Source organism: Sphaerodactylus townsendi, linkage group LG11, assembly GCF_021028975.2.
Source record: "Sphaerodactylus townsendi isolate TG3544 linkage group LG11, MPM_Stown_v2.3, whole genome shotgun sequence".
Classification (NCBI taxonomy): domain Eukaryota; kingdom Metazoa; phylum Chordata; class Lepidosauria; order Squamata; family Sphaerodactylidae; genus Sphaerodactylus; species Sphaerodactylus townsendi.
The window spans coordinates 15,919,419-15,947,066 of NC_059435.1; the positions used below are offsets into that span (position 1 = coordinate 15,919,419).

The 27,648-nt window shown below is 45.0% G+C and overlaps 2 protein-coding genes across 3 annotated transcripts in view; one reads left to right on the top strand and one right to left on the bottom strand.

Moving 5' to 3' along the window:
* The window catches only part of CNTNAP2 (contactin associated protein 2), a 1,428,778-nt gene that overhangs the window by 917,393 nt on the left and 483,737 nt on the right, over nt 1–27,648 (top strand). The gene's annotated exons all lie outside the window — the stretch shown is intronic.
* CFAP141 (cilia and flagella associated protein 141) lies at nt 13,855–25,889 on the bottom strand. Of its 2 annotated transcripts, none has more exons than XM_048510363.1 (5): nt 25,748–25,889; nt 21,741–21,781; nt 19,348–19,477; nt 16,476–16,614; nt 13,855–14,632 (listed from the first exon to the last, which is right to left on the bottom strand). In XM_048510363.1, exons 1-4 carry the CDS (start codon nt 25,820–25,822, stop codon nt 16,513–16,515), a joined length of 348 nt encoding a protein of 115 aa, XP_048366320.1. In that variant the 5' UTR covers nt 25,823–25,889; the 3' UTR covers nt 13,855–14,632; nt 16,476–16,512. The 2 variants fall into 2 exon arrangements, with proteins under 2 accessions (XP_048366320.1, XP_048366319.1); XM_048510362.1 differs by having other exon boundaries at nt 13,855–14,635.

Below are 27,648 nucleotides of genomic sequence, written 5' to 3' on the forward strand. Positions count from 1 at the left end.
GACCTAGTGTCATCCATGGCGACGCTAGGCCTCCTCTTCTTGCAGTAAACTCTGGCCCCACTCACGCAGGCTGGACACGCTGGATTTGGTCTTTGGGTCGGGGATAAATTTGGTCGTGATCCTCTGTTGACAGAGTGCCATGGTCCCACCATTTCGCCTTGAAGGATTTCTAGGCGTATCGGCTGGATTTATGTTCGCCCGCGGAGACTTATGGATCCACTTTGGTTTCCTGAATGCTCTAAGTGACCCTGAACCCGCCTTCGCACACTCGGGATGAGCAGGTGAGGACTGGAACTCCCAGCCTCCCGATGCCATCGGTAGTTGCCCTCGGCGCCCCTTCTACTCGGCGCGCGCCCTGTACACGGAGGAGTTGCGCAGCATGAAGCGGGTGCTTGTGGGACGCCTAGAGCGAAAGTGTGGAGGGAAATCCCGTGACGTAAGCCGGGCATGCAACATCTTATAGGACGCTTATGAAAGCCTATGAGGTGGCAACGGCGAGGCTAAGAGAGTTTTCTTCTCTCCTCTTGCATCCGGCCAGCTCCCCGCTCCGCTAAATTATTATTTCGCAGATACCTGGTCTTTAACCTCTCTGTCGGAGAGGTCTTCAAATCCTCAATTGAGTATTAGCTGTGAGGCTTTTATGAGCTTTTTTGGCGGATAAGGTCGCGCCGCCCGCCAGGATCTTCCCTCCACGCTGGCTACAATCAGTGAACTGGAGGCTCCCTTTGTCGCCTTCAGGCCCTTATTTTGGCCCAGTTTTCCCTGCTCTCCGAAGGCCGCTAAGTTGACAGGACCTTAGCTGCTGTTAGACCTACTACCTGTCCTCTGATCCGTGTCCCTCCTGGCTTGTAAAAACTTGCAGGGCGGCGCTACGACCCCATCTGTTGAGCATCATCAATGCCTACCTTGAGCAAGGAGTTTTCCCGGATGGGTTGAAGGAGGCAGTGGTCCACCCACTCTTAAAAAGACCACCGCTAGATCCAAGTGATCTGGCCATCACCGCCAATCTTTCGCTCCTGGGGAAGGTAATTGAGAGAGTGGTGTTGGAGCAGCTTCAAGGTTTCCTGGATGACACATCGGCCTTTGATCCCTTCCAGTCCGCTTCCGGTAGGCATGGACGGAGACTGTTCTCGTCGCCGCTACAGATACGCCTCCGTATTCAGCTCGACCGAGGCGGATCGGCGCTGCTGGTATTGTTAGACCTTACCGTTACGCTTGATGTGGTCGCAATTACACCTTTTGACCCACCGCCTGGTCGCTTCCGGAGTGCGGGCACTGTCCTTCAATGGATTGCCTCGTTCCTCCGGGGCCGGAGTCAGTGAGGCGCGGGGACCAGGCCTCCCGGAAGTGCCCGCTGATTGCACCCCAGGGGCTCTGTACTGTCCCCGCTGCTTAATATCTACATGCGACCCCTGCTCAGCTGGTACGGAGTTTTGGGCTGGCGCGTCTTTCACCAATATGCGGATGACACGCAGCTCATTCTGTTGATGGAGGGCGTTTCGCGCGCTCTACAGCACTGTTTGGAGGCGGTCGCTGGTTGGTTGGCGGCAGAGCAGGTTAAAACTGAATCCATCAAGACGGAGATCCTCTGGCTTGGCCGCCGGCGAGGTGGGATTTTCCAGCCGCCGGTGCGGGAAGGGGTCACATTGGCACCGACTCTTCTGTGCGCTTTAACCTGGGGGTCCACCTGGATTCGCTCTCTCACTATGGAGACCCAGGTGGCCCATGTAACCCGGTTGCTTTCTTCCATCTCCAGGTTCGGGCTGGCTCCCTTCCTCTCCCAAGCGGACCTAGCCACTGTGATCCATGCAACGGTCACCTCCAGATTGGACTATTGTAACTCGCTTACGCTGGCCTTCCCTTGCGCTTGATCCGAGACTTAAACTGGTCCAGCATGCAGCAGCGCTGCTTAAGCTTACGGGCAGCGCCAGCTGGGACCATATCCAGTTTGTCCCACGCCAGCTGCACTGGCTCCCGGTGGAGTTCCGGAATCATTTTCAAGGTGCTGGTGTTGACCTTCAAGGCCCCACGCCGCCTGGGACCCTCGCACTCTTCGAGACCGCATCACCCCATATGTCCCTACGCTGCCTCCGCTCGGCGGAGGCCAATCTGTTGGTGGTCCCTGGCCTCTCGATGATGCGGCTGGCTCTCCACGCTGGCCAGGCTTTAATGCCCTGGCCTCCTGGTGGAACACTCTTCCTCCTTCCGTCCGGTTTATGCGGGACCTTTGGTGAGTTCCGCAGGGCCTGCAAGACGGAGTTGTTCCGGAGGGACCAGCCGCTGATGGCGCCCCCCCCTGTTCCAACAAATGGGTCTCGCCGTCCCTCCCTCCTAGGGAGGGATCTTAAAGGCGGGGTTGCTGGACGCCTCTTGTTATTATCGCTGCCTTAAATTGTTTTAACTGGTGTTTTAATTATGTTTTATGTTGTACACCGCCCAGAGCCCCCGCGGATTGGGCGGTATAAAAATCTAAATAATAAATAAATAAATAAATAAATAACATCTGGAGTGCCAAAGGTTCGCCACCATGGCCCTACAGCATTATACCCTGCTGAGGCCCCTCCCCTTCCCCTCCCCCTCCCTTCCCAGCTCCATCCCCAACATATCCAGGTATGTCCCGGTCCAGAGCTGACATTCCCAGTTTATGTGCAAAGCTGCTCTGATTCAGGCCAATTGATAACCATTACTGTCCCAAGGGTCTGCTGACATGAAGGGTAGGATTTAATTGAAACGCAGTATTTCCTTATGACGGATGTATGCGATTTGGGCCTGCTTTAATTGGCTATTTAAACGATGTCCTGTTGAGACAAGATGTGACGTAGCCAGGATGTGGATGACAGAATTCAGCTGGGCTGTTTGAGAACTCACATGCGTGAGAAGTCAGTTATGCTGTGCTACGTGGTTAGGAAGGAAGGAGGGCAGTGAACCGCCCTGTCAAATGGTTGATACAGTTGACCCATTAATCAAAAATCCAATTCCCCGTTCACGACCAGCGACACTGGTAGGTGCTTGAGTTTCTCTAGCTAGTCCCAGAAGTTTGATACAAATTTCACTTAGCTATGAGAACCGGTTCGCAGACTTCGATTCCCCACTGCTCAGGAAGCCGGCTGAGCATCCTTGGGCCAGTCACCATTCTCTCAGTACTCTCTCAGACCCACCTACCTCAGAAGGTATCTGTTATGGGTGGGGGGAGGGAAAGTGGTGGAAGCCATCTTGAAAACCCTTAAAGGTAAAGAAAAGTGAAGTATAAAACCCCTTCTCCTTTTCTTCATCTTCTTTTAAACCTGTGTATAGAGGATATTTATATGGTTGCTCAAAAAATATTTCCTTCTCCAGAGAAGTGATAAAAGCTGCAGTGGGAACTTTAAATGGAAGAATATTTATCTTCATAAATATTTCTCGCCCATCATCCAAGTCCCTGGGCAGGATACAATCATAAATTACAGGAACAATAGAGGAGAGGCCAGAGAATTAATTCTTGATTTTTGTCCCTCTTTCTGTTAACTTGTGGAATTTTTCCTGTAAAAAAAATTCTTTTCCCTCACATAAACTGAATAATGTTGGCTCAGCTTTGTATTGAAACTAGGGTTACCAGACCCCCAGGTCAGGTGAGGGATCCCTTGCTTTGTGCCCCTTCCCCTGGGGCCATTTAGGCAGGGTCTTACCAGGGCCAATTGAGGCCCAGGTCTTGACATCATCAGTGTGTTGACATCATCAGTGTGATGCATTAACCAGAATGTCATATGAAGTCTCCTTTTCTTGCATTCGGTTAAGCTGGTTCACACTTTTTTATTAGTCACTTAATTTCAAACAGGATGCTTAGGTACACCTAGAAACCAGCAAAAAAAGGTGTGGGTGGAGTCTTACCAGTCGCTAATTGGGGCCTATGGCTTAATACCATCAGCTTGCTTGCTTGCTTGCTTGCTTGCTTGCTTGCTTGCTTGCTTGCTTGCTTGCTTGCTTGCTTGCTTGCTTATTTATTTATTTATTTATTTATTTATTTATTTATTTATTTATTTATTATTGAGTTTTATATACCGCCCTACCCCCGAAGGGCTCTGGGTGATGAACAACATAAATATATAACATATACAATTAAAAACCCATTAAAATGAACACAGCGGTCAATATATTAAAACGGTGTCAGCAATAAACCCTTATTAAAAAACCCATAGATAGTAAGGGACCCCAAACACAGGAGAGTGAAATGGGGGCAGTTATCAGCGGCTGGACACTCCAGAAGCCTGGTGGAACAGCTCCGTCTTACAGGTCCTGCGGAACTCGCCAAGATTCCACAGGGCCCAGACAGCTGGAGGAAGAGTGTTCCACCAGGCAGGGGCCAGGGCCGTGAAGGTCCTGGCCCGAGTGGAGGCCAGCCACATCATTGAGGGGCCTGGAACCACCAGCAAATTGGCCTCTGCTGAACGCAGAGGCCTAGTAGGGACATATGGGGTAATGCAGTCCCAAAGGTACGAGGGTCCCAGGCCGCGTAAGGCCTTAAAGGTCAACACCCATACCTTGAAGATGATCCGGAACTCAACTGGGAGCCAATGCAGGCGATGCAGCACAGGTTGGATATGATCACGAAAAGTGCCCCCCGTGAGCAGATGGGCCATCACATGTTGGACCAGCTGTAACTTCTGGATCAAACGCAAGGGTAGGCCCGCGTAGAGCGAGTTACAATAGTCCAACCTGGAGGTGAACGTTGCATGGATCACCGTGGCCAGGTCTGTGTGGGAGAGGAAGGGAGCCAGTCGCTTCACTAAGTATGATGTCATCATGTTGTTGACAATGTGTGAGACTCTCTGGTATATGGCAGACTCTATGGTAAAAACAGCTTCTGCAATAGCCCAAATACCAGAACATCTCCCAAGTTGTTGATGACATGATGACATCACTTCTGGAAGTGACATCACTTCACTGAGTATTGAGCCCAAGGCCCTTTCCTGCTGGTTTCTAGGTATATCTAGCTATCCTGTTTGAAATTAAGTGACAAATAAAAAAGTGTGAACCAGTTTAACCGAATGCAAGAACAGCAGGCTCCATGTGACATTCTGGTTAAAGAACCAGTCAGCACAGCCTACATTAACTGACTCTTTAAGGAAATCTTTTTTAGCCGCTGTCTTGGAATGTGAATGAATGACCACCCAACCTTTTCCGTAGATGGCACATTCTTCCTGTAATTTACATTCGGCCACCAATCTCGAACAATTTGATGTTTTTAGTGGATTCGATTCACTTTCTTCCATGTGTCATTGTACAGATAACCATCTGTGTATATATTCAGCTGAGACCCAAATCGATGCCTTTCCATATTGGAAATTATGAGCATGAACTTAATAACAGCTGGTATAGGGTGTAGTTAATTCTTGAATATTACTTACAGACCATTGCTCTGGGGCTGCTTTGGCACAGAGGTTTGAGCAAAGTAACCTCTCAACTACCCTGACTTCCTTATAGCTGTCTATCGGTTGCCATACATTAATGCAGGAAACCCAGGGCCAGTCCATAATCTATTGATTGTCCACACAGCTCTGCTCCTCTGTCAGCAGCCCACAGGATCCAGTTCTGTTAGTGTTACTGTCAGGCATCTCTTTGTAATCCACTTTTGAAAAGAGAGGTGTGAAATGGTAGGATGCTGATTGGTAGTTGCAAGGAGGATCCAGTTAAAGAACTGGATTTGGAAACAAAGTGCAGAAAATAGAATCCGGGGGAGGGTGGTATAAAAATCCAATAATAAATAAACAAACAAATAAACAAACAGATGAATGAATGAATGAATGAATGAATGAATGAATGAATGAATGAATGAATGAATGAATGAATGAATGAATGAATGAATTTGATTTAATATTCCGCCCTCCCTGGCCAGAGGCTGGGCTCAGGGCAGCTAACACACATGTTTAAAAGCAATAATAAAGTTACAAGTAATAAGTTAATAATCTAAATTTAAAATTCTCCAATACATAATAAATATGCAGATGGCGATTATAGCACAGTTGCTAACAAACATTCCCACACACTGTAATCCTAGAAATAATGGGGGAGAGAGAAGGGGGTGTAAATTCGAGGGCCAAGATGTTTTTGTTTCAGGCCGGCTTCATTAATTGTCCGCCCAGCAGAACATTTTGGTCTTACAGGCCTTGCAGAATTGATTTATATCCCACAGGGTCCTGATGTTCACCAGGAGTGAGTTGCACCAAATGGGAGCCAGGGCTGAAAAGGCCCTAGCTCTGGTGGAACTCAGCCTGGGGCTGGGGAGCACCAGTCAATTACCATCAGAGGACTGATAGGTCGTATGGGGAGAGACGGTTCCAAAGATACGAGGGTCCCAGACTGCTCAAGGCCTTAAAGCTTTAACTCTTGAAAGTTCACACTCCAGAATTCTTGCTGGTCTTTAAGGTGCTCTTGGACTTAATAGGGAGAGGCAGTATTTTCAAAGCTTACACAAGTAAACCATATAGAGAGAAAAATAAGAAAGAAAAGGAAAGCCAAAGCAATCTGCAATTTGGAAAGCCAGAGCAATTTTTTGTCTGTTAACTAATTTTTCAAAATCTCCAAGTTAAAAATCAACTTTTAGGGGGAGTGGAATGTAGGACAAAATAAAATCATGGAACAATGAAGGAACAAAATGGGAAGACTTCGTCATTCCCAATATCAGAGGACTGTTATTGCATTTGCAACCATGCCTTATCCAAGAAAAACTGGAAGTAAAATCTTACTTTTTAAAAAAAATATACTCAAAATGGAGAGTTAGAAATGTTTCCTTTCCTAAAGTAGCAGCCCAGTTGGTATTTCAGGTTTAAACTATTCAGAAAACTTTACAGGTCAAGGAAATTCAGTAATCAAGCCAACTTAATGTATTTTTCATTCAAGGCAGCCAAGAAACTATTTCCAGCATCTTTCCAGTGTGTTTTTTGAATTCTGTGAGCAAAGAAGAAAAAGTATGCCTACAATTGCATGAACTCCTACTGGTGAGGCATTTGAAAATGGAAAAGTTGCCTTGCGTTTAGAGACAATGCAATATTTTTTACACAGAAGGAAATTATATCCTAATAGTTCTGAATCTTTAAAAGTCTGGGGTTGTTTTTTTCCTTTGGTGAGCTGAACTGTATTTGTGCCTTGAGTGGTTTTGATGCAAATGGAAAGAGTGATGAATGGCTGTAAAACTGTAGACAGAGTTTTGACAGCCTCTGTCCCTGACAATTCCTTCGTATTCAACTAAAACAGAATTTGGTGTATTCCATGCTTATGTCTATTGGAAGGCACTGCTTCCTCATTTCTATTTCTGTTTCTGTGTATCACATTCTAATCTGTTGCATTCTACAGAGGCACATTTTGTCAACAACCTTGTGAGGCAGACATTCCCTCTTTTATTATTCATTCTCTCGTTTATTATTAATATTAATATAGTTTGCTTATTAGAATCTGCCTCAGATTTTAAAAAAAAATAGTTGGCTCTCTGGTGTTTAGAATTGTAATTAAGAAAAGATCCATTTTCTTTTCTGTTGTTCTTAACTGTTTTTCTGATATCTTTTTTATTATTGAAAATAAAACAAATCTTTTTTTAAAAAAAACCTGGTGGAAAAAGGCTAAGCTGAAAGAGAGTCTCCCAAGGTCACCTGGAAGGTTTTATTAGTGAGTGGGGATTAGAATCTGGTTTCCTTAGGTAAGGTTACCAACTCCAGGTTGGAAAATTCCTGGAGATTTGGGGGTGGAACCAGGACAGGGTGGGGTTTGAGGAGGGACTTCAGCCACAGATTCCACCAATCACAGCAGGCATTTCTTCAGAGTAACTGATCTCTCACAGAGCAATCTTCAGCAGAGTTCTGCCCTTTCAAACTCACTGACATCACTGAACTGTACACTGGCAATAGTTATTCCAAAATCTCAGATGCATTGGTAAGAAGGCAAATGTCCTCCTGTGCCTTCTCTTGCCCAGTATAAATTACATTTCTGAAGGCATTGCTATAAATGTCAATGCTGAATCAGAAGAGGAGTTGTATATAGCTTGTTACTGAAGCAGAGTGTTTTGTGGAACAGCCTTGCCACATTTACTCTACAGGATTTGGAATGGGCGTGGCCTTTTTAAGCTTGTTTTGGAAGTTGTGAGAAGACATAAGAGCTCTTCCCAAGGATTTCCTGAAATCTCCCAGGGCAGTTCCTCCTTTGCTGGTGTTATATTCCCCTTTTTGGCTAGCTTCCCTCATTTAAACCTCCTCCCCAGTCCCATGTCAGGATCTGTCGACCCCTGTAATAACCAGAGAAAACAGTTTAACAGGAAGGATATTACGAACAGCGTACAAGTGGTCTTTGCTGGAACTGAGTTCCACTGCAGCATTTCTTGGGATTCCAGCAGGGTGAAATCACTAACTGTGTTCTCAAGCAGTGCAGAGTCTCCAAGGCCAAACCAGAGATCAGGCTGGTGCTGGCGGGCCCGAAGGATGAGAAAGTTACTGCACCCCTAAAGCAACAAAACAAAACAAGCCAGAGGAGCCCACGTTGTCACCTGTTCCTGGCAAGAACTTGGGAACAGCTGAAATGTGAACAGGTCTTAAAAGGTCTTGACATCCCCAAAGTTGCACGGTAGGGTGGAAGATGGCACCTGAGAGTGCCTTCAAAAAACAGGCCTCACAGAGGATTCTCTGCTGTCTGCTTGCTCAGACTCTTTGTTCTCAACAGAGACGTTGGGAATTGTACGTTTTCCAGAACTGTTGGTCTAGACCACAGGTGTCAAACTCGCGGCCCTCCAGATGTTGTGGACTACAGCTCCCATCATCCCCTGCCAGCATGATGCTGTAGTTTGACACCTGTGGTCTAGACGCCAAACACTGGTCTTGGTTTCGCTTTAGTGGCTGTTTTGTCTTCCCACCCCACCCCCTTCCACCATAATAAATCCAATTAATAATAATAATAATAATAATAATAATAATAATAATAATAATAATAATAATAATCAAATTACATCAAAGTTAAATGGAGGAAATACAATAAAGGCAATTAATACTTGGGCGGTGCCTGTAGTACGCTACACTGCTGGCATAATTAACCGTGCACAAGCCGAATTGGACATCCTGGACAGAAAAACAAGGAAAATTATGACCATCAATCAAGCACTGAATCCAAGAAGTGATGTAGACAGACTCTACCTAGCAAGGTCAGAAGGAGGAAGAGGACTGCTCCACATCAAGCAATCAGTAGAGGAAGAGAAAAGAGGCCTGAAAGAATACATCCAAGAAAGTCAAGAGCCAGCATTGAAAGAAGTCCACAAGGCTGAGATGCTGAAAGCCAAAGAATCAAAAGAGTATAGAGTCCAACAGTTTAAAAATGATCGAAAGGAGCAGTGGCTAAACAAGCCACTCCATGGGCAGTAAATTTTTAAGAATATCATTGAAGGGAAGGTTGACAGCAAGAAAACACATGGGAGTGGCTTCAGAAGGGGAACTCTTAAAGAAGGAAACTGAAGGCCTGATTTCTTTGCTGCCCAGGAAAGCAAGCATTACGGACAAATGCAATAAAAGACAATTTAATCGAAAAAGTCTTACAGATTTGACCCAAAGTGCCGCTCTGCAAAGAGGGCGTGATGAAACTGTGGGAGCACATCATCTGTTGTTGTAAGAAAATAGCCCAAACTGACTATCTTGAACGGGCTGCACAATAGGGCTAGCAGCAATGGTGGACTGGAACCTTTGCATAAAAAAGTACGGCCTGCCCTGTAGCAAGACCTGGTAATGGTGCACAAGCCAGAGAAGACCATACAGAAAATGAAGAAGCAAAAAATACTCTGGGACTTTAGGAATAATAAACAACAGATTAGGTAGACACCTGGCACACACAACACCCCTATGACATGTAACAATAACAGTGATAGAGAAGAAAAAAAACACATGTTTGATCATGTAGATGTTGCTGTGCCAGTTGACAGCAGGGTAGAGGACAAAGAGCTGGAAAAGATCACAAAATACAAGGACCTACAAATTGAAGTTGAACGATTGTGGCAGAAAAGAACAACAGTAATCCCACTAGTAGTCGGGGCTCTAGGAGGAATCCCCAAGAAATCTTGAAAAAACATCTGGAAAGTTTCCTAAACTTGGACAGAACATCAGTCCCTCATGCTGCAGAAAGCAGCACTTCTAGGAACTCGCAATAATATCTCTTGACGCAGAATACCTCTAATATCCTAGGTCCTTTGGGAAGGACCTCGAGCATTATTCAGAGGATGAATTCCAGACACTTGTGCTGTTAAAGTTGCTTATGTGTATAATAATAATAATAATAATAATAATAATAATAATAATAATAATAATAATAATAATAATAATAATAATAATAATAATAATAATAATAATAATAATAATAAAAAATGTGGCCAGTTTGTGAAAGTATGGGAAAGGTGTGAGGAAGAGAACCGCAGCAACTGATAGACCAGAGGTCACATGAACACATGAAGCTGGCGGACTCAGATTCAGAACCTCGGTCCATCAAGGCCAGTATTGTCAGTCTCAGTCTGGTAGTATCCTTCTGTGGTCTTCTGCCCAGGTCTTTCACTTCACCTACTACCATGAGGTGCTGGTATTTGAACCTGGGACATTCTGCATTCCAAGCAGATACTCTACCACCAAGCCACGGCTCCCCCCCCCCAGTGCCAAACCTTCACAAGAGATATTCTAGAGCAGGGGTAGGGAACCTGCGGCTCTCCAGATGTTCAGGAACTACAATTCCCATCAGCTCCTACCAGCATGGCCAATTGGCCATGCTGACAGAGGCTGATGGGAATTGTAGTTCCTGAGCATCTGGAGAGCCGCAGGTTCCCTACCCCTGTTCTAGAGGTCAGATTGAATGGCCTCGAGATGTCCTAAGGGACGGTGTGTATTTCTGACCCCCATCTCAAATTCTTCCCCATCCCTCTTTGGAATAGAAGAACTCCACATTTGCCATTCCTGAGATCTATGGAAGTTTCCAAAGACTCAACTTGACTATAAGGATGCAACGGCATCTTGTTGATGGGGGCAGCAGCTGTTGGGGAAGACTGATTACTGCCGGCGAGGGCTCTTTCGCATACGGCATCTCTGACTTCTGCTGGTATGCTCTCGGCTTTCATAGCTTGTCAAAGTGAAATTGCCTTTTATAGGCGCCACATATGGTACATATGAGAACAAGGAGAGAGACCCTGTCATTTTGAAAATGTGGCGAGCTTTATTCCAGATTCTTTGTTATGGGGGCGGGGGGGGGAATGCCTTGCTGTAAAATCTGCCAGGCGGAATGCGAACTGTAAACATATGCTGCAATGTAATCGTTATCCGGCTTTCTACCGTGCTATCTTCTATTCTGTCTGCTAAAACTGGGGATACAATTGCAAGCAATTATTTGAGCCAATTAAATATTTTCTCTGCTCCGCACATAGAACGGTATTCTTGTAAATACTGTTGCAGGCTATTACATTAAAAATACGCGCAGATTAGGTGCGAAGAGGAATGCAAAAAGCTGAGAGCCTTCCAGCACGATCTCATTTTGACTTGGTGCACTATGCTCACTTGTTGCATGCTTTCTGCACGCTTGTGGCTTGGTTGGAAGGAAGCCATGCATCTTCCAAAAAACTGCCAGCTGAGAAAATGCTGTTCTTCTTGAAGTTAGCGCTCTTTTGTTGATTATGGTTGCTTAAGTACCCCATTTCAATCAGTACTTTAGCACTCCAACCTTGCAGGATGAGACAACATGCTATTTGTGATCTTCCCATTGTGCACAATTTCCATCAACACAGGTGTTTTCAGGCTTCATTAGGAGTGACCACGTACCTGTAATAAACCTAGTTTCGAGTAGATAGCTGTGTTGGTCTGCCACTGAAGAGCAAGATCTTCTAGCAGCGCTTCAAAAGCCAACATTTTTCCCCCAGTTGTAAGCTGTTGAGAGTCAAAGCCTGCTTTGTCGGATACCTTCAGAGGGATCTCAAAAATTTATACCCCCTAAATCTTCAAGGTGTTGCTGGACCTGAATCTTTCAATAAACCTGAGTTTCTGACTGCACGTAGCCAGGCTGGAGGATACACACAGCCTTATTGGAGCAAAGTGATGATGGCGTGAACTGAGAGGACTACATAAAAAAAAGTCACTGCTGAAGAAGGACGACCTCGCTTTTCTCAACCACGAGGAGTGTCAAAGCGGCTTACAAACTCCTTGTCCCTTCCTCTCCCCACAGCAGACACCTTGTGAGGTAGGTGGGGCTGAGAGAGTTCTGAGAGAACTGTGACTGGCCCAAGGTCACCTGGCAGGCTTCAGGAGTGGGGAAACAACCCCTGACTTAGATTAGAGTTCACTGCTGTCCCGCAGTGGGCCCGATGCAGATCCTGTTCCCTGCTGATCCCCCACAGTCCTTGTGACTTGCTTGAGGAAACAGAGTATGGGGTTGGGGAATTCCTAGAGATCTGGTGGTAGAGCCAGAGGAGGGCAGGGTTTGGGGATGAGAGGGACCTGACCAGAGTATATTGCCATGCAGTCCACCATTGTAAACATTAATTTTCTCCAGGAGAACTCATCTCTGCAGCCTGAAGATCAGCTGTAACGGTGTAATTCATCGGGCCCCACCTGGAGGTTAGCAATCCAAGCAACCCCCTGTATGGCTAAAGGTGCTGTCGAACCAGTATCATTAATATTCAACACTGCTCTTGCACTTGTTGATCCGGATAACACCACTGCCAGTTTAAAGAGGAAGCTTCTCCAACTCGAGGCCTGGTTCGCCTTCAGGCTGCCCTCCGGTTCCTCTTTCTTTGGACTCAACCAGAGTTTGAACTTTTTGTAAATTGGACATTCTTCTCCGTCTCTTTTGTGTTTGACATGGCACTTTAACTAGTGAGGGGGTTTGCTAATAGTGGCTAAGCCAGAGTGGTGTAGTGGTTAAGAGCAGGTGTACTCTAATCTGGGGAACCCAGTTTGATTCCCTGTCTGCCACTTGAGCTGTGGAGGCTTATCTGGTGAACTAGATTAACTTGTGCACTCCAACACAGCTGGGTGACCTTGGGCGAGTCACAGTTCTTCGGAGCTCTCTCAGCCCCACCTACCTCACAGGGTACTTGTGAGGGGGGAGAGGAAAAGGAGATTGTAAGCCCCTTTGAGTCTCCTTACAGGAGAAAAAGGGGGAGGTAAATCCAAACGCCTCCTCCTCTTCTTCTTGAGCGATTATGTTTCATTCATTTAACTGGATAGCTTTAGGCAACGAGTGCTTTCAGTAGAAGGTACTGAGACCAGACCAGAGTATCAGACCAGAGTCTCTAGTCTGGTAATTCTTCTTTACTTTTTTTTTTTTACAAGTGTTTCCATAATAGCAAACTTCTATATGTATTTATGGGTTATAGGAGAGCCAGTTCTTATACAGCAATGCATAAAAGAACCTTAAAGATTTTTTTGATAGCATTTTTGGAAAACAATTTTTGGGAGAATTACAAGTAGGTTCAATTCACTTTGTCATGTTACTATATTGTTTCTGAAATGTGTTTAGACAATATTTATTTACTACTGTTACACAGGATGACGGGCCACTGTTCAGGTTTCACAAAGTCATTCAACAACCAGGGGACGACACCTGTGTGCAATTTGTTTATGTTAATTTGTTGTTGTGAGCCCTTTGAGGATGGACTGTGTGGTTTAGGAATCTTTGTGTGAACTATCACACAATAATAAGCCTGTGTACGTTTTGTTTATGTTGTTAAGTTTAACACAATATAGAAGCTTATTTCTAGTTTTTAAAGTGTTTATTGAATATTAGAGATATTGGTATAACAGTACCATTAGCCATATAGGTGCTTGCTTGGATTGCTAACTTTTGAGCAACCTACCACACTTTCATTATGGTTGACCCACCTGAACCATGCCTCAAACATTTAACACAGAATATGTGTTTCCTGATTTCTGAGATTCCTTCATAAATACAGGTTCAGCCCAGTAACAGAATGAACCTGTGCCACTGACCTTGCTTTGGAAAAGAAAATGGCTTTGGTAATAGTGAATTCACCTTGCAGAAGATTTTGTGTTGCTTCAATACTTTGATAAATCTGTATTTGGCAACTACACTTCATGTCCCAGATTATAAATCCTGCTGTGACTAATATTCTTTTCCCACACAATTTCACAAAGAATGATGGAACAGAACAGTGGTTCCCAACCTTTTTTTTCACTCGCATGCCCCTTGGCAATCCATTTCCTTAAAATTGTACCCCCATATTAGCAAACGCATTATGTAATTTTTTTCACATGTCCTCAAATACTCAGGCACGTACCCCTAGGGGTACACTACCCCAGGCTGGGAACCACTGGAATAGAATGCATTTCTCCAGACTCCTTGTAGACCACTAATTCTGATCACTGGTACCATAACAATGGCAGTAATCATAACACTTAGCATTTTCATCTTCTGGGTAGTTTAAAAATATTCAATGCTTAATCATTACTTATCTGCAGGAGAAAAGCAATCAGTGCTCACATTTTAATGCAGTACTGAGAACTGGGAAATCACGTTCTTATTTTATTTGTGTTGGATCCTACATATCTGCTCCACTGGTGAAAGCAATTTCCTCCAACAGAAGAAACCTTTTTCAGGCGCAAGATGCTCTTCTGAGAGACTTGCCTTGGGGTAGGCATCCCTGCTGAATGAACAGACATGAGGCAGAGAGGAAAAAAATAATCAGATTGTCACAGAGATTATTGCTAGACTCTTTAATCAAGCACTAAAATAAATGGAAAGTGGGAATATGACTATTTGATTTGAAATCTAAAAGATGAACAGGGACATCAGCCTAAGTTTTGATAAGTTTCAAACATTTGAATTGACACAAAGCTGGATCCCTCCCCCTGCTTGTGTGAGATTTAAAGTCAAATTTAACATAATGTATAGAGACAACTCCAAAAAATATCTGATAGAAAATATATTTTATCATATTAGATGAATTCTGTTTATGTATGTGTATGTGCGATTCTGCTACCTTCTCCCTATGAGTAAGAAATTGTTGTAAGGTTATGTGTGGATTTTAAGATGAGGCAGTCCTATCAGTAGATCTGTGCATGATAAGTAATATGCATTATTTTACATAGCCAGCTATTTTAATTTCGGTTTTAGTTTTTTGCAAGCACATGGACGTTATTCTATTTGACAGTGTAAGAATCACATTATTATCCTACAGTCCCCCTCAAGAAAGAATGAAACATACTGGGATTTTTCTACAGCAGCCCTGTATCTAATAGGCGAGAGCTGATCTCCTTGCCGTTAGGCGCACCTGCCTAACAAGGCCAGACATTGCTATTGTTTTACACCCTGCAAATCCCAGGTGCATAAAATATCTTACTTTAAAAGAAGCCCTTCCTTTGAGCATAGCCCCAAGTTAACCGAAGCTTTTATGCTGTACAATCATGGTTAAAAAGTGCCAGAGTTTGGGCTACCTAGCAAACTCAAAGGCTTAGCAACTGAAATGGCACACCAAAGTGTGGCAGCTAGGCTTGGTCAATACCTTAAATATTTGGTAAAATTCGCATTCGGGCTTATTCAGTCACAAAAGTATCTGCATGCCCGAATAAGCCCGAATACCAGATTCGGACATCCGAATACATTCGGGTCAGTCTTATTTTTTTGTGGGTTTTTTCACATTTCGGTCTGCAGGGGGTGCATTTTAAAAGACGATGTCACCCAAATTTGGTGATATTTGGTTTGGGAGGGGGCAAAGTTATGGACCCTCAAAGTGGGTCCCCCATCCCCCATTGTTTCCAATGGGAGCTAACAGGAGATGGGGTTCCATAACTTTGCCCCCCCCCCCATCAAACCTCACCAAACTCAGGTGGTATCATCAGGACAGTCTTCAGATTAGACCCTGAAATTTTGGTGCCAGTAACTTTAAAAATGTGTCCCTGCTTTCTCCCACTCAAACTGTCCTCTCATTAACACAATGCGTCCTTGACAAGCACCCCAAGAAATTTGCCCAGATTCTCTGCTCAATGGAGCCATGCTCAATGGAGCTGTGCCTTGGTTCCATTTTAGCCAATAGGGAATTTCTGATTGTGTAAGAAGGCTGCATACTTTTCATACTTTTCCTGAGGAGGACAGACACTGGCCTGCAGGGAAGCCAGGAGGATGGGCCAGGCGGGCACTGTGGATGCCATGGCACAGGCTGGCAGAGGAGCCAGCCTGCTGCCGTGGCATATGTCTGAGCTTCCCCCGAGCCCTGCCCTCCCCTGGCTCCTCTTTTGGCTCCCATAACTGGGGAGCCGGGGGAGGGGAATGGGGAGGCAGTCATGTGCCCGGGCTCTATTTAGGCCCAGTATGCCACTGCTGCCCTATCATTTCATTTAACTGTGTGAATAACCAGACTGTGATGTCCACTTAAGCAAAATAGAAGTCTTTAATCTTTCTCAGTGGTGTGTACTTTCACCACCTAGTGAGAGGACAGTTTCCCTAGGCAGTGAGTGCAAGCTAAGAGCACTTGCCCTTCCTTTTACCATGGTTGGGATCCCTGGGCATGTCTGAGGCGAGCAGTCACAGCCGCTCTACGTAGAACGACTTGCCCAGGTGGTTCAATTCCAGCTGGTATTGCAGATGCTCAGTCCTGAGGAGATGACGCAAGGCTTCTCGTCGAACCTGATAAACACAAAAAGGGCATGAGTGGTTCACCCTTCCCTGCTGCTTTTAGATCCCCCTGATTACTCAGGATCCATTTTCCAATACTGTCACCCCAGCCCTCGTATCTGTAGCAGAACAGGCCTGCTCGGACCGGCAGGCAATATTCCACCCCTTCCCTCTCTGAGGGGTTCCCTACAGGGGCTTCTCTGACCTTTTCCACACAGACACTTTAAAATGTTTTGGGGCAGAAAACAAAACATTTCCTCTGAGAAGTTCTGCATTGTTTTACTCCCCAAAATGCTTTATTTGCAGTCTCAAAACATTTTAAATGCATCCTCTTCTCTAGCAATTATTTTTGGTTGAAACTTTTTTGAAGGCTTCATTTGTGTACTGTTCCTTTAAGCCACTTCTTGCCTCCAGAAGCCCCTTGCCCTGTTCTTTCAGAGCATTTTTGGAGATTTGAGGGGGCTTAATTTACACAGCATTGACTATAGACTCAGGGGACTGCAACACAAGACTATGAAGCATAGAAGCATCAATTTGTCCACACACACAGACAGGGAAAAACAGCAAGTAGAAGCCAGGAATTGTTTCAAGGGGGGGGGGGGTGCGAACAAAAGGGAAGGGATTGAAAATGTTTTACAAACGTTTGAGGAGATTTGTAAAGAAGGGCTTCTCTCTCTCTCTCTCTCTCCCCCTTGGTTAACCTGTCTGTAGTAGGAACTGGCCACTTGGGGGCGGGGTTCACAACCCCTCAGCTTCCCTTCCAAACTCTGAGGCTTTGCCTCGGTGTGTCCCCCACCCTACGCCTGGGTACCACAGAGACAGTTTACTGCCTGGAGTACTCCTCCACATGAAGAGTAAATCCAGTAGCCTAATTAAGCCAAGTCTTTTCCCCTCCTGGCTCTCCCTTTTTAAACTAGTATGTCCAATACAGTGACTCTCAACCCCACCCACCTCATAGGGTGTTTGTTGTGGGGGAGGAAGGGCCAACAAAAAAAATCTTATACTTGAACAATGATGTTGATAATATAATCCAGACAACAGCCCAATTTCTATGTCTCACTGTTGAGAAGTATCTACAAATGTAGAGTAAAACTTTTGAGGTAATGCAGCCAATTCGCAAGATCTATTATGTTATATATGGATACATTCTTTTTAAATCTGTTTTTTATGCTGATATGCCAATAAAGGTTGACTTGACTTGACTAAAAAGAAAATGTTTACAAGCATACTTTTAGCACAGCACCAGACTCAGCAAGGGATCCAAAAGAAATGAGAGAAATGCAGTTCCTCTTTCTACACATGTCCTGTCAGATGTTAGAATATAGGACAAGCTCTTGGGCTTATGATGTTCTAGATCTCTACAGAGTTTTCATTATCTGAAAGGATTCCCCAACTTCCTCCTCCAGACTTCAGGTGAGAGTTTTGTCTCCCTGAGAGACCCAGCCAGAAGAGAGCTTCCTCCTTGCTCCTGGGAAATGTATTCTTTCCCTTTCTCCACCCACTGACCAGACTTTTCCTGGAGTCTCCAGGAGTTTTCTTCCTGAGTCTTTTTCTGGCATTTTGGAACCTCCAACTCTTTGATCCCTGCTTGAAAAAATGGGGAGGGAGCTTGGGCCACCATGATCTCTTGGTATTTCTATTAGGAGGAGGAGGAGTTTGGATTTATACCCCCCTTTCTCTCCCGTAAGGAGACTAATTGGACTTACAATCTCCTTTCCCTTCCTCCCCCACAACAAACACCCTGTGAGGTAGGTGGGGCTGAGAGAGCTCAGAAGAACTGTGGCTCACCCAAGGTCATCCAACTGGCGTGTGCTGGAGTGCACAGGCTAATCTAGTTCCTAAATCTAGTTCTAAATAGGTGGCTGAAGTCAGGCTGGGAAGCAATTGAACTGACTTCCCCATTCCTCCTCCCCTGAGGAAAAAAAGGGTTAAAATGTTCAGTTCAAACCTCAGGTGGAAAAAGCCATTTCTTCACCTCCTCTATTGCAGTTGGTAACTATGGATGCCCATAATGACCCACAAACCAAGGAATTAAACAGCTACTCTGCATAAATAAGCATCTCATCTTCTAGAGTGGGTTTTGGCAGATGCAGTCCGCAAAATGAGAGACAAAATGCAAATCGTGATTATGTTGGTAGCTATGATATATACACAATGTTAGCCTTTGCTGTATATTTCGGTGCATCCAACCCTGAACTCCTTTAAAGGGGAAATGAGATAGAATCATAGTAATAGGTAGATGGTTCAGCTGGGAAGATCATCAGGGATGGGCTGTGTTCCCTCTATCCTTCTATGATAGGGTAATTTGCAGCTCTTCCAGATACAAGACCCATAGTTCCCATAATCCCCTGCTAGCATAGTGCTGGCAGGGGATTATGGGAACTGTAGTCCATAACATCTGGAGGGCCGCGAATTTGACACCTATGCTCTATGATCTTAATGGACAGCATTCATAAAATGCCACTCCATGGTAGAGTTTACAAATGCAAAGCAAAGCATTCCTGCTGTCTAAGTCCCTGCACCATGAATAATGCCATCCCTTTTGTGTACATGGCTAGCAATATTTATGGCAGTCAAGGTGCAGAAAATATGGGATGGGGGGAATCTGGGAAGAGCAACTGTCCTTCCATCAGCACATGAGACAAAGTTCATCAAAAGGGGGGATTATTATAATCGCATTTCCAGAGGAGAAGATTTCCCCCCAATCTGCCTGCCTGTTAATGGAGGAAGGGGGGGGGACCTCACCATTGTCAGCTGTTTATCAGCATGGTAAAGCTCTTCTTTAATTTCTGCCTGCTGCCTCTGCTTGATCTTTGCAAAACTGATGTCCTCCATTTTTGCCAACTCCAGGCCTGCTGCTCGACCACGCTCCCATCTGCAGGAAAAGAGGCCGGGTGGGATCTGCTTCATACAATATCAACAGTGGCGTTTTCTGTGGCACAAATCAATTCTTTTTGTTGCTTTTGGGCCTTTCCCCACTTACCTTAAGCCCCGCGCTACTCTCCTCAAGTAGCGTGGGGTCCCCCACGACAGGGGCGGCAACAGCGCAGCCGCCCCGACACTGCTGCTGTCGCGCCCCCTCAGCGCGCAGCATCCCTGGCACTGGAGAAAACGGCGCCTTTTGATGACGTGGGGATGCCCGGGCGTGCACCAGGGATGCCGCGCGCTGAGAGCAGCAAGCAGCATAGGGGGGATCCTGGTGAGTGGGGAAACGCCCTTTGACCAGGGTGATTGCCTGCTCTTGCACAGCAAACTGCTGTAGCTCTGTCTTTGGACGCAGGCATCTCCCAACTTATTACTAAAAGCAATGTTATATTTTTATTTCAAATTCTAGAAATAATGTGGCTTATGCATGATTCCCTGTCAAGAGGTGTCACCTCTGAATTGGGAAGTTCCTGAAATTTGGGGGGTAGAATCTGGGTCAAGGGTCTCAGGAGAATCCACCTACAAAGCAGCCATTTTTTCCAGGGGAACTGAACTCTAACATCTGGCCATCAGATGTAATTCCAGGAGATCCCCAAGCCCTGCGTAGAGGTTCCCGCTTCCCACCCCAGACTCAGACATGCAAGCCTAACAGGCATACATTTGGCGGTCTCAGTTGTGTGCCCAGTTCTCATGATTTTCATGATTCTCATGTAAAAAATAGATGAATAAAGTTTGTTTTGCCTACCGATCCAATGCATGTTTCTTTCTTTTTTTCTCAGTGGAATGTCTGGGAAGCTACAACGTCACGATTAGAGAAGCTGCACTATGTGCATATCGTGTTGTTGTAGCTTCACAGACATCCCCCTGAAAATAAAAAAAAGAAAAAACAACACGTGCGCAGGATCGCTAGGCAAAACAAAACTTATTCGTCTACTTTTACACAGAAACCGCACGAGGGTGAGCGACAAGTGGAGAAAACCTTCACCAAATGGCAGAGGCAGGGGAATCTCTGCAGCAGTACACAAAATGGTGGGTGCAACTCTGAAATTGACCAGAGCTCCGTCGGCCATCAGGTGGATAAAAAGATCAGTTTTGGCTGCCAATGCTTGTGTTCTTCGTGGAATGGGAACACAAAAAGCCAAAACGGATCTTTCTAAAACATCTGCAGGATGTTTTATTTCTGCTTTGCAGAAAGGACCACTGTCATGATGGGGCTGTTGGGGTGGGGGATTCGATTTTGCTTTTGCAGGTGCTGTTTTATCACTTCTAGCTGTGGCCTTGGAGTTTTGCGGCTGAGACGAGACTCCAGACCAGACAATGGGCGTTTCCCCACTCTCGAGGATCCCCCCTATGCCGCACGCTGCTCTCAGCACGCGGCATCCCTGGCGCACGCCCAGGCGTCCCCATCAAAAGGCGCCATTTACAAGAGCGCCAGGGATACCGCTCGCTGAGAGGGCGTGAGAGAGGTAGCGTCGGGGAAGCTGCGCTGTCGCCGCCCCTGCCGGGGGGAGTGCCCCGGGACCCCGCGCTACTTTAGGAGAGTAGCGCGGGGCTTAAGGTAAGTGGGGAAAGGCCCAATGTGAACTGTTTGCTTCTCATGTGGGGGTGGGGATCTTGCACTCATATTATCAAGAGTTTGTCGTGGTTTTTGCCAGAACTCTCCTTCTATGTTCCTGACATTCTTCAGTAAAAGCCTTGAACCAATCAAGTGATTTATTGTCTGAACAGGGAATCTGACAACCACTGATATACTAGTGAATACTGATGTTATCCTTTTTGGGGAAGGGTTTCTCTCTGAGACATCTTCTCTTGATGAGCGGATGAAGGTAGCTGTACTCAATACACAACATGATGTCTTAGTATATGACTAATCATTATGAAGTCAGCAATAATAGCAATCTTGCAGATTATGGCTTGCTGTTCATTACAGACGGGTGGCTCTTATCAGTGTGTCACAGCTGAGTGCTGACATCGCTTTCGAGCTGAGCACAAAATATGACAAGTCAATATGACAAATCAAGACGTGCACTTGATTTTGGAAGGTCTTGTAATTTATCATTTTGCATTTTTCCCCTCCTATCTGCATTTTCAGCTGGTTACCAAGAGCTTTGCTGCCTGGTGGGTTTTCTGCTTTATTGTTTCCAACTCTGAAATGGTACTTTTTAGTCATTATCTTACATGGTTAGGAAAACAGGATTCCGAAATTTTCTTACCTCCGAATCATTTTAGTAAAATCTGCAACTTTCTCTATCATCTGAAAATGCAAGAAAAGGCAATTAGTTCAGAATGAAAGGTCAAGCTTGTGCCCTGGTTCTAATAGGAGAATATAAATGCATACAACACAAAGAGGCCTTCTACATAGTGGCTAGATTATTTAGGGTGGGTTGGATCCAGCCAGGCTTTTCCTTTAGTTTTCTTAAATTAACCCGTCATACAGAGGTGGGATCCAGCAGGTTCTCACAGGTTCCCGCGAGTAGATTACTAATTATTTGTGTGTGCCGAGAGGGGGTTACTAATTGGTGATTTTGCCACGTGATTTTTGCCTTAGTTACGCCCCTCCTCCTCCCTGTATGCAGTAGCACGCGACGAACTTAAAGCAGCGCCCAGCAGGAGGCGGTGCACTGGTGTGCGGGCAGGCCTGGGCGCCTGGGCGCAGCGCATTCATTTCTCCCCGGCCCCAAGGACTGGCGCAGCAGCTGCATCCTTGCCACAGCCCTGGGCCCAGGAATGCTCCCACCCTTTGGACAAATGCCCGGGTCACACTCCTTGGCCATGCCCTCCCCGCCCCAGCCCCATTGGCGCCATTATGCCACAGCGCTCTTGAATCCCACCCACCATGTAGGAACCTGTTAATAAAATCTTTTGGATCCCCCACCTCACTGCCAAGGCCATACTCACATTATAGCTGTTGTACCTGCAGATCCTGCGTGGATTCCAGTTAGCAATACAATAAGAGATTCATTCTCAGCTTGGTCAAAGAGGGCAACATCTTCCTTTTTCACCCTCAGGAAAGCTGGCTGCATCCAACTCAATAAATTAGCCATTTGAAAGTTTATTGTGGGTTATATGCTAAGTTACAGAGAATCTGTATAATCTGGCTACACAGCTGGGTGAATTTTATTATAGTTCCCATAAGGCGCTTCCAATCATGTTTTTTTCCTCTAGGAATGTTGTCAAATTTGTTTCATCTCCATAGTCTGTCACCACAAACAATCTCGTGTGGTTGTGTTTCTAAGATAAGTTTACAAACAGCAATATCTACACCAAATAACCGTGCCCAGTCTCCGTAGAGCAATGATGTTGGCCCGTTGCAATGTCCTTCCATCAGCCATATCAACAGGGAGATTTATTAAAACCCCTTACCACCAAAGGCTATGCATATGCAATGGGAATTGTGTAGATTTTATAGATTATATTTTACTTTATTGTCCACTTTATGCCATCATCCCTGCTACTCAAAAAAAAAATATCCATCTGACTTGCAAAAGATTTCCTTTCTGGTGGACAACCCCAGTAGTGATGCAAATGACACAGTTGCCAAATACTTGGATTCGTATATGACACAGTGCTCTAGGAGCAAGATCTGAACTTTCCCCTCCTTTCTTGTATTTTATTTTAGTTTCCCTTTATCTAGTTAAGTGGACCTGTGTATATAACTTTATTCTCCTGTGTTTGGGGTCCCTTTACCATCTATGGGACCCTTCCCCCCCCCTTTGGGAGGGTTTTTAATAAGGGTTTTATTGCTGACACTGTTTTATTATATTGATCGCTGTGTTTATTTTAACAGGCTTTTAATTGTATATGTGCTATATTTATGTTGTTCACCACCCAGAGCCGTTTGGGGGTATAGCAGTATACAAAACTCAATAATAAATAAAATAAATAAATAATACTGTGATATTGTTATGCCAATAAAGGTTCTTTGACTTTGAAATGTGATAAGTTTACAAACAGCAAATTTGGTAAATGATTGTCTGGATGTGTTCCCCTTTTAAAATCTGGTTCCCAGATTAGATATGCTGTTAAACTTCTCTCAGCGGTGACATCCATAGATGGCAGACATAATTTGGGATACCTTTTATCAGCTGCATTTGGTGCACCACTGGTAAATCTCATCTAGGAAGGATGAACTTGATATAATTTTCCATTCTACAATGTTATATAAAGGTTAACGTAGAAAGGTATTCAGCAAAACCTTTTTGATAAAAGTATTTAAAACCATGGTTCCCAACCTTTTTAGCCCAAGGGCACATTCAGAATTCTGGTGGGTGCAGCCACAAAATGGCTGCCATAAAATGTCCGCTACAGGAAGTGGAGCCAGTTACAAAATGGTTTCCCCAGCTAACCTTCAGTTACACAGTGAAGGTCCTTGTGCTATGATGGCAGCTGCTGCAAAATCAATGTTCTTTTAAAAATATGCTCAGCCAATCAGAAGCCTTGCTGGGGAAAGACCCCCATTTGGCCCTGCTCAGATTCTAAAAACACTTGGTGGGTGCCAGAAAAGGTGTTGGCAAGAGCCATGGCACTTATGGCAACAGGTTAGGGAGCCCTGATTTAAAAGCATTAAAGTGCTAATGGAGTCTATGGAGTGAGCAAATTGACCTCGTGCTCAGAGATTTTTCCCTTTGGGTCTGTTTGTAGGTCAATTTCAAGGGACAAGTGCTGAACTTTAAAAGGTTAAAGGGTCTGGGCAAAGGCATACTGGCGATAAATAGCACCTGGGGCAACCCCCACGGACCCTTCACACACCTCCTGTGTGCCCTTCATGCACCCCCTCCCCCTAACGGTGCAGGGGGGCAGCAGGCAGCACTGAATTGGGAGCCTGCCACAGGCCCGTCGAGGGGTACCTGGCAGGCCTGCAGCAGACTCACAGCCTGATGCCAGCTGCTGGCCCCTCCCATCTCCATCAAAGGCTGCGCCTGCCTTGCTCGAGGAGCTTGCTGTGACCTGGCACCGGCTGCTGCCAGCAGGGGCATCCATACCTGCCAGAGGAACATGCAGACTCCTGGCTCTTGATCATGGCTTGATCATGTGGGGGGGCACGATTTTGCACCCCCCACATGATCAAATGGGTGGCACCCGGGGACATGTGACCCTCTGGCAGGTATGCCCCTGGATCTTGGACCACCTTTCCTTATATGAACTGTCTCTTCAGATGCAACCAACATCAGAGGCTTTTGAAGTTTAGTGTCTATTAAAAGAACCTTCTTTATCCTTGCCCTGTGCTTCTGGAACTCCATTGAGTAGCCATCTCCAGGAAGGGAAATTTCTGAAGGTATTGGGGGAAGAGTCTAGGAAGAAAGGATTTGGGGAGGGAAGAAAAGGGAGCTTACCAGGGTACAACGCATTAGAGTCTACCCTGCAAAGCAAAACAGCCACTTTTTCCTGGGAAATTCAGCTGTGTTGTCTGAAGATAAGTTTTAATTCCAAGAGATTTGAAGCGTAGCAAGCCTAGTTAGAAATTAATCGCTCAAAATGAAAGTTCACTGAATTTTTCAGTAGTGTTTCATTCACTCTGAATTAACAATGAACTCCTTCTAAAGGAAATGTTGACTTAGAGCTGGAAAGTCTTGCTTGGGAACATCTATGGTAATTTGTGGTAAAGGTAACTACAATACCTTTTTAAAAAAAATCAAAGAAAAATCACCTGATATGTCAGAGGTGTTCCGGATATCCAGTTAACATTGGCTCATTCCGCACATGCAGAATAATGCACTTTCAAACTGCTTTCAGTGCTCTTTGAAGCTGTGTGGATTAGCAAAATCCACTTACAAACAGTTGTGAAAGTGGTTTGAAAACGCATTATTTTGCGTGTGCGGAAGGGGCCATTGACACATTATTTTAATTAGTTATATTTAGTTACTTCCTGGAGGCACAGGACACTAACAGTTACAAGTGTGAGGAAACACACAATAATAAGTACAGAATGCCCAATTAAATTGAAATTACCCCCATACTTGTGCAACCATAAAATCACCCCTGCTCCAGCTTTCTAGGTAAGTCACCAACTCAGACGCTGATGGAGCTGTGGAACTCCTTGCCACAAGACAGCACGGCACTCTTAACTGCCTGCAGGTCTGTGAGCTTGGACAAACTGGGCTCCCCTGCTTCTTCCTTTTAGATTTGAATGTCAGCCCTCAAGCCAAGTTTTTTCCCCTCCTCTATGCTTGGCAGCTCTGCAGCCCCACTTTGTTCACCTCGCTGCCATTTCAAGTCCTACCTCCTCCTCTTTCATTATCCGTTCTTGGGTGAGGACGTGGATGTTTTTCGTTCCCTTGTCCTTGGGGGTTGCCATTGTGCTGGGTGAGGCTGGAAGAAAGCACGACCGTCTCTCTCTCTCTCTCTCTCTCTCTTCACCTTTTCCTCCCTCCTTGTCACTCCCAGGGCTTGGTGCAGTTGGTATCCTTGCCGCTGCTACAGTGACAGCAGGCCATGCTTTCACTGGGCCCCTCATTAGTTGTCTAAACACAAGGCTTTTGATTGGCTGATGCTAGTTGCTCAGGTGAGGCAAGGAGAAACCTGCATATCTGTGGTATCTGTCTCTTCGGTGCTGGATTAACTTCCAAAGTAATTTCTTCCAGAGCAAGGAGCCCTGTGGTTGAAATTGTTACACACTGATATATTTCCAAAACACAAGGGGAAACTCCTGTACAACCCTTAGAAATTTAGTCATTTTAATTTTGTTTCCTTTGGTCCCCCTTGCATTTTCTTAACTGCCACCCCAACTGTGCCCAGACAGCTGCTCTTGTGGAATTATTCCTACAACATCTGCTTGCTACCTAGGAAGGCATAGTTTTGTGAGACTTCTCAAATTTGTTTTACTCATTCAAACATTAAAGCATTTCCTATCATCCACGGTGACTTAGGGCAGTTTACAATAGCCCCCCCAAATAAGCAACAGGACAAAATGACAGTTCAATTTTAAACACAGTAACAAAATAAACCATGGTTCTGCGACCTAAAACATCCTTTCTTAGAGGTGGACTGAGGCCAGTCTGAACACCAACCCAAAGAGGGAGACTTCTTCACTTAGGAGGAACTTTAAAAAGGGCTGCCTAAAACAAAAGAAAAACCAACAAGCAGTGGTTTATTTATTTGTTAAATTTATATCCCGCCCTCCCTGACTGGAACCAGTTCATTATTGTTATTATTGCTATTATTGCTTTGTATTACATAGCATTGCCACTTGTATTACATAGCATTATTGTTATTGTATTAAATAGCCTTACAGCTTCTCATATTGTATCTATCACTAGAATACAAGCCCACAAATTTGTTGAGCCTGGAAGTTCTAGAAAGGCTGGTGGACACTTCCACAAAATGACCACCAGAGGGGTGAGGCCGATCACAAAATGTCTGCCGTGAAGTGGCAGTCATTCACACTGCTTCAGCAGTGGTAAAGTTTTTTCCCACCAGGGGAAGGGGATATGTCCCAGCAGCTCTAAAGGTTTTCAACTCCAAGGTAGTTCAGCAACTTCTCTATGGAGTTCCCTTATGGATAACTGCATGGAACAAGTCCGTTGAAAGAATACAATCTGGTTTCCTCTATAAAATACTCGGATTACCACACTCTGTACCATATGCTGTACCATGCTTAGAAACTGGTCAGAACCTACTTGAAACAAGAGCATGGCTGAATACATTCAAGTATTGGATCAAAATTATGTTTTTTAACCTCTGATGTGCTTAGTTTAAATATATATTTGCGTCTGAATGGTATCAAGTTCTCAAATAAAAAAAAAATTACTCAATAGGGAGCTTATTTTCACTTTGAAGATCTCTGTATGCTGACACCCTAGAGAGAGATCTTCCGAACCTTAAAAAGTAGACTTCTAGAACAGGAATATCATATCTTGTTGGATCAAGCAAATAAATCATTCTCACCCCTCTCTGTTGGAATAATACTGGAACAGGGGCACATAGCCAAATATCTTGAATTATTAACTGAACCCCAACAGAGATGGATTATCACAAGGGCCAGATCCAATACCTTCCCATCGGCCAGTACAAAGGGTCGTTACTTATCCATCCCTCTCCAGGATCGGGTTTGTCCACACTGTAAAAATCAAGTGGAGACTCTTGCTTACATTATTCTTGACTGTCCGAGATATGTGGGCATTA